The 15,423-nt window shown below is 45.5% G+C and overlaps 1 protein-coding gene across 2 annotated transcripts in view; it reads right to left on the bottom strand.

Annotated features, from left to right (window-relative positions):
• WNT3A (Wnt family member 3A) overlaps window positions 1-15,087 on the bottom strand; it is a 96,296-nt gene extending 81,209 nt beyond the window's left edge. Inside the window, exon 1 of one of the 2 annotated variants that reach the window (XM_054637451.2) lies at window positions 15,017-15,087. In XM_054637451.2, the coding sequence (XP_054493426.1) occupies window positions 15,017-15,087 (71 nt within the window). Of the gene's footprint in view, window positions 1-13,875; window positions 13,912-15,016 lie in introns of those variants that run through there. The other variant, XM_077190537.1, reaches the window with a different exon arrangement.
• Window positions 15,088-15,423: the final 336 nt, after the last annotated feature.

The following is a 15,423-nucleotide window of genomic DNA, read 5'->3' as shown; positions in this document are numbered from 1 at the left end:
CACCCTCAGCTCATCCTGAGTGTGAGGAAAAGTGCATGAGCTCTGTTGCTTTTTTTGAAGTGCTTATTTCCTCTCACAGAACAGGCTGTTGGTTGAGCTATTTTTATTGCTCCCTAATTTTTGTTTTTTTTTTTTTTTAATTCTGTGAAATATGGTAGGAGATTGTCCAAATCTGAAGTAGCTCCTCTGGCAGTTTTCCATGTTAAAAAAAAAAAAATAAAATTGGCTGTCCTGGCTCTTATCCTCACCCAAAAATTGCTGGTTCTTTTTTTAAACAGTGAGTCAAAGGTAAGTCTGGTCCAGCTTCTCCTCCTGGCTCTGCTCAGTGAGCCCACACTGTCCCTTGGAATGGCACATGAGCAGCTGCCCCTGCAGGAAACTCTCATTTTCTGCTTCTCCTCTGACCAGGACACCCAGCTATTTGTTGAGGCTTGTGAAGGGCAGAGAAGAAATACGGCCAGAGCTGCCAAGGATGTGTTTTAGCTCCTGAATTGCCCCGTCCCCTGGTTAATCACAAAGTCTGCAGTTCATTAGATAATCAAGGTTTTGCAGGTTACCCGCCCTTTGGCATTGCCAAAATGGGCTCTTGCATGCCAGAGTCCAACAAGAGCCTGGTTTGCCCCATTCTGGAGCCTGTCTGCAGGACAGAATTCCTCAATTTATTCTGAGTGCCAGTGCTGGGGCAGCAGGAGCCACCAGCAAGGCATCCGTGGCTGGAAATTTAAATCCTATACAAATACAATACAATATATACAACACAATAATATATACAATAGAGCCTATAGAGCCTACACAAATCCTGAATTAGTTTCTCTGTTAGAATTTGGAGACTCTCCTGGCCAATTGCAGTTTTGGTGGCTCTGTTAGGAAGCTGGGAACAGCCTGTGTTAGGCTGGGCTTGACCCTCTCATTCACCAGGAGACTGAGACTACTCATGAGTCAGCAGGACAAATTCTGAATTGGTTTCTCTGTCAGAATTTGGAGACTCTCCTGGCCAATTGCAGTTCTAGTGGCTCTGATAGGAAGCTGTGCTGGGCACAGCCTGTGTTAGGCTGGGCTTGATACTTTCATTCACCAGGAGACTGAGACTACACATGAGTCAGCAGGACAAGCCTTGAATTCGTTTCTCTCTTAGAATGTGGACACTAAAAATTGCAGTTTTAGTGCCTCTGTTAGGAAGCTGTGCTGGGAGCTGCTGTTAGGCTGAGCTTGACCCTCTCATTCCTCAGGAGACCAGACTACACATGGGTCAGCAGGACAAATTCTGAATTAGTTTCTCTGTGAGAATTTGGAGATTTTCTGGCCAATTGCAGTTTTGGTGGCTCTGTTAGGAAGCTGTGCTGGGCACAGCCTGTGTTAGGCTGGGCTTGACCCTCTCATTCACCAGCAAACCAGACTACACATGAGTCAGCAGGACAAACGGACTCGATGCTCCTCAGGATCACAGACTTCCCAATTGCCTGTGGGCAACTTACACCAAGGGTTTCAGTGGCCACGGAATTAGCATTGCCCTGTCTGATCCCCGATCTTCTGCTAATGTGCCTTATCTATTCCCTTTCAGCCGGGCTGTTTGCCCCATCTGTCTGGGCCGCGTTCTCTCCCAGGCTAAACCCAGTTCCCAATTTCCCCCCAGTCCTCTCCTGCGAGTGGCTTTGAGGTTTTGCAATCAATCCGCTCATATCCATGAGCCATCCTGCTAGGAAAAAGCAGTGATGCAGCAAGCTCCTTCCCTCTGCAGATGATATTCCTGTAAGCAGTGACTCAGAGTGAACTGAGTGCTCACATCCAGGACTTCTCCACGACTCTGATTTAGGCAGATTTAATCCAGCCCGGAGCATGTGAGGATGGATGAGGTGATTTCTGGATTTAACGGTGGTAGATGTGGTTACACCTATTTTTGCAAACCCACAGAGGGATGGAGCTCAGTTAACCCAAGGTGTTTGAGAGATGGACAGCTAAATCTGTGCTGCTTAAAGCCGGTTCTCTCTGTACTTCTTAAACTTTCCCTGCAGCCAGGACAGCCTCCTCGTGTGTGGAACAGATGCATTTTAGATAAAGCAGGACTCTGTACTGACTGATCCTGCGACTTGGGGAAGACACATGAAAATAATGAAGGCATGTGGCCAAAGAATGAGAGAAAAACTCCCTATTCTTTGCCTAAATATCACCTGAACTGTTACTATAGATGACACCAGCAAGAGGTGTTAGGGGTTTTAGAGGTGTTGCAATCTGTTAAGGCAGCCTTCCTCATATTCCACCAACCAGTGTCCCACCTCTTTGAGCAGGCAGCGTCATTTTCACACCTGCCTGAAAACCTCTAGAAACTCACCAGTTTCAGTGCCCACAGAATCACTCCTTGTTCTGTGTATGGTTTTCTTCAATTCACCCTGTTTTTGTGCAAGCTCAAAACCAACACCCCACACAAAATCAATACAATGGCACCGCATGCCCTTTGCCAATTTTATTTTTTTTAATGGAAAACTGCCAGAGCAGCTACTTCAGATTTGGACAATCTCCTACCATATTTCACAGAATTAAAAAAAAAAAAAAAAAATAAAACAAAAATTAGGGAGCAATAAAAATAGCTCAACCAACAGCCTGTTCTGTGAGAGGAAATAAGCACTTCAAAAAAAGCAACAGAGCTCATGCACTTTTCCTCACACTCAGGATGAGCTGAGGGTGTTCATGGGCCAGTCACTGCACCCCAGTGACAAGGGGCAGCTCAGTAAAATCAGCTAACTGATCACTCTGCAGCAATGCCATTGATAAATCTGAGGCAGAAAGCACAAATTACGTGTCCAAGCTGCCCCACGCTTCCCACCCAGCCTCTCGTTTTCTCTGAGCACTTCCAGCAGCAAATCTTGCCAGGGCATGACCCAGCCACAGCCCTGCTAATGCTGCAGCAGAGCAGCTCTCAGGGCACGGAGATTGGGCTGCCAGCTCCTTTCTCTATAGAGATTAAAAAATCAGCACAATTTGGGCAAGGGGATGGGCTGGGCTGAGCTTCCCAGCCCCTGAATCCTTCACTGTGTGGGAAAACCATGGAATATATCAATAGAAAATCATAGAATGTGTCAGAAGGGTGGAAGGAGCTCTGAAGCACCTGGGGTGGTGGGAGGTGTCCCTGCCCATGGCATGGGGTGGGACTGGATGGGCTCCAAATTCCCTTCCAACCCAAACCATTCTGGGATCCACAGCAGGGCCCTGCCCTCAGAGCCTTCAGGATGGCTCTTCACCAGCCCAAATCCATGGGATCAGGGTGGCACCCAATCCCATGGATTTAGTGATCCTGGCATTAGTGATCACTAATTCAGCTTATTCGAAATAAAATTCATCTCATCTCCATGGCTGCTCCCAGAACGTGCAAGGAATTGAAAGTTCTCAAGAATTCCCTTCAAAAGCCCTTTCTGAGAGATGGGATTTTTGCTCAGTTCTTCCACACCTGAGGAAAGCAACACCAGGACTTCAAGTGAAGACATTTTTAAAGGTGATTTTGTGACTAAAGAATCACATTGAAGGGTTCCCCAACGGAAATATCTCTTTTCAGCATTCCATGTGTCTATATAGATCATAAAATGCCCAGATGCAAGGTCACAAGAATTCCCTTCAAAAGCCCTTTGAGACATGGGACTTTGGCTCAGTTCTTCCCCACCTGTGGAAAGCAGCACCAGGACTTCAGGTGAAGAGTTTTTTAAAGGGAATTTGGTCACTAAAGATTCACATTGAAGGGTTCTCCAAAGGAAACACCTCTTTTCAGCATTCCACATGTCTATGTAGAACATAAAATGCCCAGATGCAAGTTCACAAGAATTCCCTTCAAAAACCCTTCTGAGAAATGGGATTTTGCTCAGTTCTTCTACACCTGTGGAACTGCAAGTGAAGAGTTTTTTAAAGGTGATTTTGTCACTAAAGATTCACATTTCCCCAATGGAAACATTCCCTTTCAGCATTCCACATGTCTATGTAGAACATAAAATGCCCAGATGCTCCTGATTTTTAGGAGTGTTTCAAAGCCAAACCTGACCTGTCTAAAGGGAGATACCTTTGTCCCAGTCATCCAGGATCCTCTTCCAGTCAATGGAATCTGGGATGGGATGGGACTCACCTCACCCCAAAGGAAATGTCTGACAGGTGTCAGATGAGCTGGATCTCCCCTCTCACCACTAACTCTGAAGGAAACTTCACTGTAAAATATTCAGGAAGATTCTCCCTCCATGAAGGACACAAACCAACCATAGATCTCCTCCAAAAAACAGCATGAACCAGATTTTTGTGTTCTCTGGAGGAACTGTGGCTCTCCCAGTAAATTCTGCACATTTTATCTGATGCCCAGTGGGATTTTCCTGACACTCAGGGGGTTTTGGATGGGCTCCTCCCTGTCCACACTGTCCCACTCCTTCCCAGCCACAGCAGGCTCAGGGAAAAAAGGGAATTTCCCTTGTGTCCCTCAGCCTGCTGAGGATTTAGATTTATTTTCTGTCACAGCCCTGTCTAGCAACAGGCCCCATTGTTGTTCTCCTGGGGGCAGAGGGACAGACTGAATGGAAGGCTTGGCAAGTGTTCAAGGAGCTCCTTTCCTGCTTCCCACCCCTCCATTAGACATCAGAAATATCTCTATTAGACATTGGAAATATCTCTATTAGATATTGGAAATATCTCTATTAGACACTGGAAATATCTCTATTAGACATTGGAAATATCTCTATTAAACATTGGAAATATCTCTATTAAACATTGGAGATATCTCTATTAAACATTGGAAATATCTCTATCAGACATTGGAAATATCTCTATTAAACATTAGAAATATCTCTATCAGTTAATGGAAATATCTCTATTAGATATTGGAAATATCTCTACTAGACATCAAAAATATCTCTATCAGACATTGGAAATATCTCCATTAGATATTGGAAATATCTCTATCAGACACTGGAAATATCTCCATTAGATATTGGACATATCTCTATTAGACATTAGAAATATCTCTATTAGATGTTAGAAATATCTCTATTAAACATTGGAAATATCTCTATTAGACATTGGAAATATCTCTATTAGATGTTAGAAATACCTCTATTAGGTATTGGAAATATCTCTATTAGATATTGGAAATATCTCTATTAGACATTGGAAATATCTCTATTAGACATCGGAAATATCTCTATTAGGTATTGGAAATATCTCTATTAGACAAGGTGAAGCCCTCTGGAAGCACAAGGAGCTCCTGCTCTGCTCAGAGAAATTTGGATTTGTCTCCCAGGCTCAGCTGCAGCAGAGATGGGCTCTGCCTTTTCTCCCTGCTGGGAATTCTGTTGGATAAAGCTGACTGCCCTGGAAAGATGGGTGGGCATAATTTTTGCTATAAAACTGCATCTTCCAGCAGAAATACAAACCTGTAAAGTGAAATTAAGAGGTACGGACTGGGAAAAGGTGGGAAGGGTTTGATTTCAGAGCACTGAGAGCAAAGCAGAGTCAGAGGAATTCTTGAAATGCAGAAACATTGTGGCTGTGTCCCTCTGCCAAGATAACTGTCAGGACAGGGAAATCACTTCAAATCTCTCCTTAAGAAGCTTTGAGATAAAGCTCTATCACAACCTGGAGGTAATAATGACTTGTGGGTGTGACTGGGGGACTCTGGATTGTTTCCAAGAGCACAAGGAGGATGCATTTGCTCTCTGGAGTGTCCTGGACTAAAGGCAGGAGTAAATATTTTACAGAGGAAGCTGCAAAACCCTCAAAAACCCCCAAAATATTGAGAGCCTCAGTATTTCACAGAGGAAGCTGCTGAGGCTTTCAGCAGCTGGGCTGAGACAGGACAAAAGATGAATTTCCAGAGAGGAGTGGTCTAGAGGTTTTTAGGACCAACCTGGATGTCATGAGTGCTCCTGCACCCATTCCAATACACCAATGAGCACTGAAGAGATTATAAAATACAGAGAAATGATGGATAAAAACTCCTTGACCCATTTGACCCACGTGAACTCATGCCTGGCAATGGAAACGATGGATTTTAACAACTAGGAAATGGGCAAGTGTGCAAAGACTTTTGGTTTTGGGTATGTTCTGACCAAAGCTGGATGATGATGGTGGAGGTACCTCTGAGCTGGTCTCCCCAACCAAGCTGGCACAGAGGACTTCACCAGCCAGGCTCCATCAAACACCTGAGACAGGAACTGCACCGGGAGAAAGCGCCCAGCTCTCCTCAAAGAAAGGAGCCAGGTGCCTGGACACCATTGGAAAACTCCCAAACCTGTGACAAACCCCAGGGCAGGCTGGAAATGTGAAAGGCTGCCCTGCCCTGAGCTCGAGGAAGAGCTGAGGCACTCCCTGAGCCTTCTCCAACACACTTTGAGCCTACAGAACCCCATGGGAGAGGAGAAATGACCCTCCCAGACACCTGGAACCCTTTGCAAGGCGAGTGAGGTGAGAAGGGAACCAGCCACGTGCTCTGATGCGACTTTGCTGGCAAAACCTGAGAGTGCCAAGGTGCAACAGGAGAAAATAATTTCAAAGCATGAAGGGAAAGGACAAGAGCATCCCTGCTAATAATTATCGCTGAATCCATGGAAGAATAACTGAGAGGTTTGACACCAGGACAGAAATTGTGCTGAGGAGGAGACCAAAGGCACCTGGGACTCCTTTGATGGCCCAGTCTCTACAAATGCAAAGCTCCCTCTGGGCAGCAGCAGCAGCACCCAGATGGGAAAGGGGCTGTGAATATGCAGGTGACAAACCACCAAGAGGGACAAACAGCACCTTTGTGATGCAGAACAGCCTCCCCTGGCTCCCAGGCTGCCTTTAAAGCCGTGCCCTATGTTAGGAGTTGAGAACAAGGCAGTTAATACATCAGCTCTCCTTCCCTCCCCTTGAACTGATGGATTTTTAGGGGTTGTGCTAAGACAACAGGACTCAATTCTGTCCCTTTTAAAGGGACAAAAGGGAAAAGAGAATGGAAGGCACAGGATGGATGGAAACAGCTGGCAAGGATATTTTCATGTGTGGTTTTTCTGCAAGACCAACCCCAGACCTGATCCAGGAAAGCTCTGATGGAGACTCCATGGGAAGGCTCCTGCCTGGGTGCTCCTCCAGTTCCAATATTAAACCCCACTGAACCATCCATGCTCTGGGCTGTGGCTCTGGGCTGTGACAGCAAAGCAGAGATGGGTTTAGAGAGACCTTTTGGGCTGGGGACACTCCTGCTGCAGCCTTGGCTGGGCACAGGGAGGAGACCTGTGTGCTCTGGCCAGTGCTTCTGCCCTGCCACTAAAGCCCCTTCCTTCCACAGAATCACAGAATTCCCAGAATGACCAGGTTGGAAGAGACCTTCAAGATCATCATTGAGGCCTTTTAATAAATCCCTACTTTATTACAGAATCACAGAATCACACAAGGTTGGGAGAGACCTTCAAGATCATCGAGTCCAACCCAGCCCCAACAGCTCAACCAAACCCTGGCCCCCAGTGCCACATCCAGGCTTTGTTAAACACACCCAGGCATGGGGACTCCACCACCTCCCTGGGCAGCCATTCCAGAACTTTCTCACTCTTTCTGTGAAAAACTTTTCCTGATATCCAACCTGTATTTCCCTTGGTGCAGCTGGAGGCTGTTTCCCCCATATTCCAGTGGGTTTAACCCCAGTTTAACCTGTCTGGGCAGAAATCACCGATCTCCACACCACCAGAACTCTGTGGGTGCCTCTCTCTCCAGAACCTTCTCCTTCCCAGCCACAACCTCCAGACGTCCCTCATCATCCTCCCCTCTTTGCAGCCACACTGTTCATCCCCACAGGATCTTCTTTGGGCAGCAGTATGACTCCAGTGCTGCTCTGGGAAGGGAATTTCCCCGTGGATGGGGTGGGACCTGTCCATCCCTGCTGGCAGGACACCCCAGGTGTGCTGCCCATGCCGGGAACAGCTCCCAGGGGCCCATCCTGACTCGGTGCCCGCAGGATTCCCCTGGTGCTGGGTGCTGTCATTATCCCAACAAAGCCCTTTGAAATGCAGCCGGGCCCTTTGAGTCAGCACTCGAGGAATCCTGAGCAAGGCCACAGCCCAGGGACAGCCCCTGCTTGTCCCGGTGGGATTTTCCTGCCCTCCCGTGTGGCATTCACATTCTCTGGAAAAATCCCTTTGCACCCAGGATTTTTCTCCTGGGAAGCTGAGAAGCCTCAGAAAAAGGAAAATAATTATTCTCTCATTTGCTTCTCCTGTGTTTTGCTCACATGTGGAAGGTGTTTGGAGATTGTTCCATTGGATTCTGCTGTGAGTTGTTTTCACTCTTTGGCCAATCAGCGTCAAGCTGGGACAGGACTCTGGAGAGAGTCAGGAGTTTCCATTATTATCTTTTTAGCATTCAGTATCTTTTCTGTATTCTTTAGTATAGTATAGTATGGTATAGTATTATAGCATATTATAGTATTAAAGATATAGCATATTATAGGATTATATATATAGTATATAGTATATAAAAATATATAACATATATTCTATATATTTATAATATATAGAATATATATTATATATAATATATAATATTTTATATGCATATTTATATTATATATAGTATTATAGCATAGTATTCTTTAATATAATATAGCTATATACTATACTATAGTATATATAGCATTATATATAGCATATTATAGTATTTTTATATATTATATATAATAAAATATATTATATATTCTATATATTTATAATATATATTATAAATATATATTTATAATATATTTATAATATATAATAAATATATATAATACATATATATTATATATAAATATATATAATACATATATATAATATATATATTATTTTATGGTGCTATATTATATTAAAGTATACTATACTATAATACTATATATATATATATAGTATTATAGTATAGTATACTTCAATATAATATAGCACCATAAAATAATAAATTAGCCTTCTGAGAACGTGGAGTCAGATCTATCATTCCTCCCTGCCACAAGGGACCCCACAAATACAACACTCCTGTGCATGCAAAGGACAAGCATCTGCTCCTCATGAGGTCTAAGGTGGAAAAATCCCCTCCTCCTGTGCCCATGCTGAGCACCAGAGGTGCAGGGATTGGTGCAGGGGCTGCAGGAGCAGCAGCAGTTGCTGCATGGCTGGAGCTGGGTGGGAGGGAATTGGGATGGAAGCAGGAAAGGGATCCCACAGGGCTGGGATGGAGGCACCAGTGAGTCAGCCTGACTTCCCCTGCTGCAATCAGCAAGCCTTGATTTTCAGAATCCATCAGAAATCCTTGATTTCCTTCTCTAGGAGACACCACAGTAAAAATCAAAGCTCCACCATCCTGAATCTTTTAGAAAGGAAGGTCAAAAAGTCTTTTTTGGCCAACAGAAAGCAATGTGATTCCCATCCCTCAGTTCCAGCTACCCTGGTTGAAGGTGTCTCTGCTCACTGCAAGACCAGTTGACCTTTAAAAGGTTCCTTCCAACCCAAACTATTCCAAGCGCTCAAAACTTTTCCAGAAAGAATCTCAGAGGTGTTCAAATGTCTGCAAAGGACAGGTTCCACCTCCAGGGCAACCTGGAAACAGCTGGAGAGCAAAAGGATTCACTTTTCTCTATCTGAGTTAGGAAAGGCTTTTATTGGATGCAATTCCTTCAGCCAATGCTTTGAATATTGAGTTGCTGGTTTTCAGGTTAATTTCTCTAATAAAGTCCTCTTAAAATGGAAAGGAAAAATCAATTAATACGTAGCAGAACAAGACAATTTGATAAAATGAGTCTGAAAGCTGAGCAGATGAGGGATTTGGGATTTTCTTTAGCACACACCAGGCTCTCTGGGGAAATCCCAGCCCTCCCCATGCTTCAAACAGGGACTTCTTGCTAAAACCTTGCAAAATTTTCAGTTCCTGCTGAGAAAAAACCCTCCTGGTATGATCCTGGTTCAGCTATTAATCTCACCACAACTGGCCAAAAAGAACAACACAAACACCATCAGCGTTTGTTTCTGCAGTCCCACCAAAAAAGATGGAGATGGGAAATGATTTCCCTTCCCCTTTGCACTCAGTATGGACAAGAACTGGTTTTTACCACTTAAATCTGCACTGAAAGATCCCTGGACCCTTTTCCCTGTACCCCTGTGCTGCTGCTTGGGTGCAAAGCACCCATCCCAAATCCCAAATCTCAGAGCTGGTGTCTGAGAGGGGCCCAAACCATGGCTCTGTGATTCATCTCTGCCTGGAAAAACAGGGCTGGGTCAGATGCTGCTGCCATGGAGATAACACAGGTACAAAAAGGCAATTCCAACGTTTGGGACAGGGATGGATGCAGAGCAATTGCACTGCTCCACTTGTTGGAATCCAAAAATGCAGGGAACTCTCAGAACTTTGAGCCTGGAAGCCAAAGCTTAGAGTTAAACCCAGGATTTGGTCTGAGACCTTGGAAAAGGCTTCCCAGCTGAGGTGCTAGAAGTGAGAATGTGGATTTATAGCTTAAAGCAGAGACATCTTAAGCTAAGTAGAAGAAAATTTAGAGTTTTAGAGTTTAAGATACAGAAAAAATAAATGTAGTTACAAGGGTAATGAGAAGTTTTTGTAGGCTTGTGTGCCATAAAATGATTGGCTAAGAAATCTTACACTGTAGCATGGGTCCATAAGACTAAATATTTAAGGACTGGGTCAAAAGCATAAATATCCTTGTTGGCAGTGTTTTATTGGTCAATAACCACCCAAACCCATGGAGAAGGAGGAAGAAGAAGCATGGAGCAGAAACCCAGGATGACACCCTGTGCCCTCCATCTGCTTCCATCCACAACACACTAAAAACCCCAAAACCTCAATTTCTCACCCAGTGACACACCTGCACTGCTCTCTATAATCTATTTCACACTTTTGTGGGTTCCAGTCTATCTTGAAGTCTGGGGAACTTTCTCCATGGATGAGGGTCAGAGTCAGTGCTGCCCTGGGGGCCAGGGCACCCCAGAGCAGACACAGAAACATTCCCAGTGCCCTGGGTTTGCACACCACAGGGCAGGGACAGGCTCAGGTGCTGCACTGAGCATTGCTGCAGTGATGTCCCTGCTGTTGCCAGGGCCCCCTCAACCTCACAACTCCTGAGTTGCAAAAAAATACAGAGCAAAGAGCTGCTGGATCCCTCTCCCCAGCCCTCCCAGAAAGGGGATCCTGCAGGACATCACATCCTGCTGCAGGAATCAGGAAATCCATGGGGAATGAGAGCAAAGCCAGGCAGGGAAATGTCTCCACACACTTCCCCATCCTCCACAGGCCTGGCACCTCCAGGAACACTCCTCACTCCTCAGCCCAACATTCCCAGCTTCTCACGGGGCTGCTCCCATCCCACTCACTCTGGCTGTGACACAGGGGCTGTGAGAGGGGGCAGGAGCCCCAGCAGGGCAGGGGAAGGGACAGACTCTGCTGCCCAGGTGATGCCACCACACCAAATCCTGTTGTTCCACTGAACTCCTCTTGCCATCCCTCTCCAGGCACGGAATTTAACCCCACACGTCCCCAAGCTGCTCACACCCAGCAGAAACTATGCCAGTGACTTTTTCCTACAGCCAAGGGGTCTCCCTGTATTTCCAGCTCAGCCCAGAGAGCCTCTCCTGGGATGATTTCCCCCAGAAACAGCATCCTGGACTGCAGGAGGAGAAAATCCCATCATGGAAGCTCTGTGTTAATTGTTATTGAATTTTTTTCCCTTTCTGAATCATTTCTGCCCACTGGCTGCGTTCAGACCAAGTCAGGCCACTTAGCACAGAAAAATAAAATAAAATAAATAAAATTAAAGTTGTGGGGTGGTTTTTTTTTGTTTTTTTTTTGTTTGGTTTTTTTTTTTTTTTGTTTTTTGTTTTTTGTTTTTGTTTTTTTTTTTTTTTTTTTTCCCATTCCATGTGGAGTCAGTCAAGGCAGTGCAAGCAAGCTGGAAAAAGTTTAAATTCTGCTCATGCTGCTCCTGTGACTCCCCACAGACCCCAGGCTGCCCCAGGACAGGGAACAGGTTACATTTAATCCTCCCTTCCCCAGGAATTTTGCTGCAGAATTCCCTCAGCCTTCCTTCACTCATTCCAATCTCTTTTTTTTGTGTTTTTTTTTTAAGCAAACCAAAAAATGAACAGCACTAACTTAAAAAAAAAAAAAAAAAGGCAGCAAAACCCGAAAATTATCTGATTTTTGCAGTTAATCTGGCCCCCTGGGTGTGGGAGAGCCCGTTGCTGCTCTAGGTTGAGCAGCTCAGTGCTGCACTGCACTGGGGAAGATCCTGTGAGGATCCTGAGGCACAATGAACCCCTCCAGCACATCCCCAAAACCCCAAAACATCAATCCCAACAGCAGCCAGCCCCTCTTCTTGGATTAGTTTTAAACCATTATTTCCTAAGCTTCTTTTATCCTAGTTTAGAAATGAATTATTTGCTGATTTTTTTTTTATTTTATTTTTTAAGGAACTCACAGAGCCTCCCCTCCCACCCCCAGCATCATCAGGGAGGGATTTTTTCCTTTTTCCTCCACGGAACTTTTCCCAGAAGCTCCCAGGAATGTGGGAATCTGCTCGGTCTGGCTCAGACAGGTGCCCTGTGCCATGCTGGGAGCAGCAATTTCAACAGCACAGCCTAAAAATGAGCTGTGAGAGGGCAGACACAACTTACAACACCTGATCCTCTGAGAAATTTACATTTTGGGACAGCAATGAAGCAAAACTCCCAGGAAAATATCATTTCTCAGTCCCTGTTTTTTTTGCATGGATTTTCTCCAAGTGTAAATATCCACAGGATGAGTTGATGCTTTAATTAGAAACGATTTGGTGGGGAGGGGGGCACAATCTGGGGCTGGTAAATGACAGATTTTCTGCTCTAAACACCCCAAGTTCACCGTGAGCTGATAGAGGGGATTGTGACCAGACTAAAAAAATTCCCGGTTCTCTCTTCCAAAAAAAATAATAGAAAAGCACCAACAAAACAACAACAAAACAACAACAAAACAACAACAAAACAACAACAAAACAACAACAAAACAACAACAAAACAAAAGGAGGAGCGGGACATGACGACATGAGAATCAAATCAAGCGTCGGGGTGGATTTGGGTGAATCTGGGAGCCCCTGGGCTGGCCTGGGAGAGAAGGAATTTGGGATGTGCACCCTGGGGACCCCAGGGCCACCTTGCAGACCCCAAATCCCACATCCCCAGCGCTCTCCAGCCACAGGGGTGGGCCCATAGCTCGCTTGGGGAGGAATCAAGAGGGAAAGGGCTGGGAGGGCGAGGGGGAATTTGGGCAGCCAATGCAGCAGCTCCGGGCCTCTCCCGCGACTCCCCCAGCCCAGTCCAGCCCAGCTTTGCATTTCCATGGCCTGAGGGGGGTTTGTCCTTGCCAAAGAACCGTCTGGGAGCGCTGCTGGCACCGGGGAGAGGCCAGCCCGGAGCGCGCAGTGCCACCGCTGCTGTCGCACCTGAGGATGCCCCGGCTCGGGTGGCGCCTCCTGCCCCCCTTCCCAGAGCCTTTTTCCCATCTTTTCCCAGTTTCCCGCAGCTCCGGGGACCGGGAGGACACGGGGGACAAGGGGGACAAGGGGGGACAAGGGGGGACAAGGGGGTCGGCCCGCGCTCCCCTGGCCGGGTGACAAGCGAATATTTATGTCGGTATTGGAGGAATGCGTTTCCTTCTCCAATCAGGAATGCGAGCAGAGTTTCTAATTATAAGTTAGATGGTGGCTGGGAATAAAAGATTGCTTTTTAATGACTCCCGTCCAGGTGCTCTCTCCTCGCTCTGCCTGTCTTCCCAAGCACACATTTGCATTTTATTGCTGCCTTTTTTTTTTTTTCTTTTTTTTCTTTTTTTTTTTTCTTTTTCCTCCCATCCCAACGAATTCCCTGCTTTCAGGCATACCTGAAATAGTTGGAGAGGCTGCTGCCTTCACCACCCTCTCTCACCTCTGCACCGCCGGACAGGGGGGACCGCGCATCCCGCACCCGCGGACGGGGCGGGGGGGGCAGCGAGCATTCATTAAAAAATTCATTAAAAAATTCATTAAAAAATTCATGAACAGCACGGGGATGATGATTTTTTTTGTTGTTTTTTTTTTAAGGGGGGGGGTAAGCTTTTCACAGCCCCCTGGCTCAGCCCGCGGAGCCTCCCTGCGTTAGGGCTTCCCCGAGCGAGCGCAATTAGCTGCGCGGGTAATTAGAGCCGATCGTGCGCGTACATGCCTTGCCCAGCACCATTTGCTTTTCGTGGGGGAGCGAGAGAGAAAAGGCTCTTAAAGGCGTAGGGTGCAGAGCGAGGAAAAAAGGAGGAAAAGCGGCGAAACCCCCCCCAAAAAACCGAGGTGCGCATCCCCGCGCTAAGGGCGCGCGGATTCTGCGCGGATTCTGCGCGGATTTTGCGCGGATTTTGTCTCCCCCGGCCCCGACCTTGCTGTTCCTTCCCCCAGCTTCACCTCCTTTTTCTTCCCGTTTCCCACCCCTATTTTTCTTATTATAATTTTTTTTTTTAATATACCCCTCAATATTTCTTAAAGCGAAAGGGCTGCGGCGGGGGTGGGGAGGGGGGGAAATAAAAGCAAATAAAAGGCACCCAAAAGTTTTGCTGCTTTCCCCCCCTTCCTTCCACCTGACTAGCTCGAAATCACCTTGAAATGCTCATGTCAACTTCTATCATTATCTCTTTAATTCAGGCAGCGCCTTTTGTTCTTCACAGGAGAGGATCAAAGCGCTCAGAAAGAAAAAAAAAATAAAAACTTTCCGATCGCTCCCTCTCGCTCTCTCTCTTTTACAGTAGGAGAAGGAGAGATCAGGTATAACCCAGTCAAAATAAACAAAGTGAATGCATAAATAAAAGAGGTGAAATGCAGGTTCTAAGAACTTGCTGGCGCTGGAACAATCCCACCTCTTTAGCTGAGTGGCAACGAAAGGAGAATTTCAAGTCATCTTTAAGCGCAGGGGTTGCAGAGAAAACAGAGGAGGGGAAAAATAAATGAAAATGAGCGAAAAAAAAAAAAAAAAAAAAGAAGAAGAAGAATAAAACTTACCACCAGATTGGGTAACTTGACAGAGCCTGACTCAACCCACAAAGAAACAGGAAATATCCAAAAGAGGCCATTGATGAAAAGTTGTCTTTCTTTTTTTTTTTTTTTTTTAACCAGAGTTGCCAAAAACCTTCCTTTCTTCTGAGGCAGGGTGATGATTTTAATAATAATAATAATAATAATAATAACAATAATTTAAACCAAAAAAAAAAAAAAAAAAAGTCAAATGAAGTGAACTCAACCCGACCAGGTAAATCCTCTCTTGCTTCCTTCTACTACTCTCAAGGGAAAAAAAAATCCCAGAGAGGTAAAAAACTCTTCTCTCAGCCAAGACACTGAAGGCAAATATTAAAAAAAAAAAAAAAAAAAAAAAAAAAGGAAAAAAAAAAAAAAAGTTTGAAGTAGCTCTC

Source organism: Agelaius phoeniceus, chromosome 1, assembly GCF_051311805.1.
Source record: "Agelaius phoeniceus isolate bAgePho1 chromosome 1, bAgePho1.hap1, whole genome shotgun sequence".
In the NCBI taxonomy this organism is placed as follows: domain Eukaryota; kingdom Metazoa; phylum Chordata; class Aves; order Passeriformes; family Icteridae; genus Agelaius; species Agelaius phoeniceus.
The sequence above is the reverse complement of the archived record's forward strand: the minus strand, read 5'-3'. Positions and strand labels throughout refer to the sequence as shown.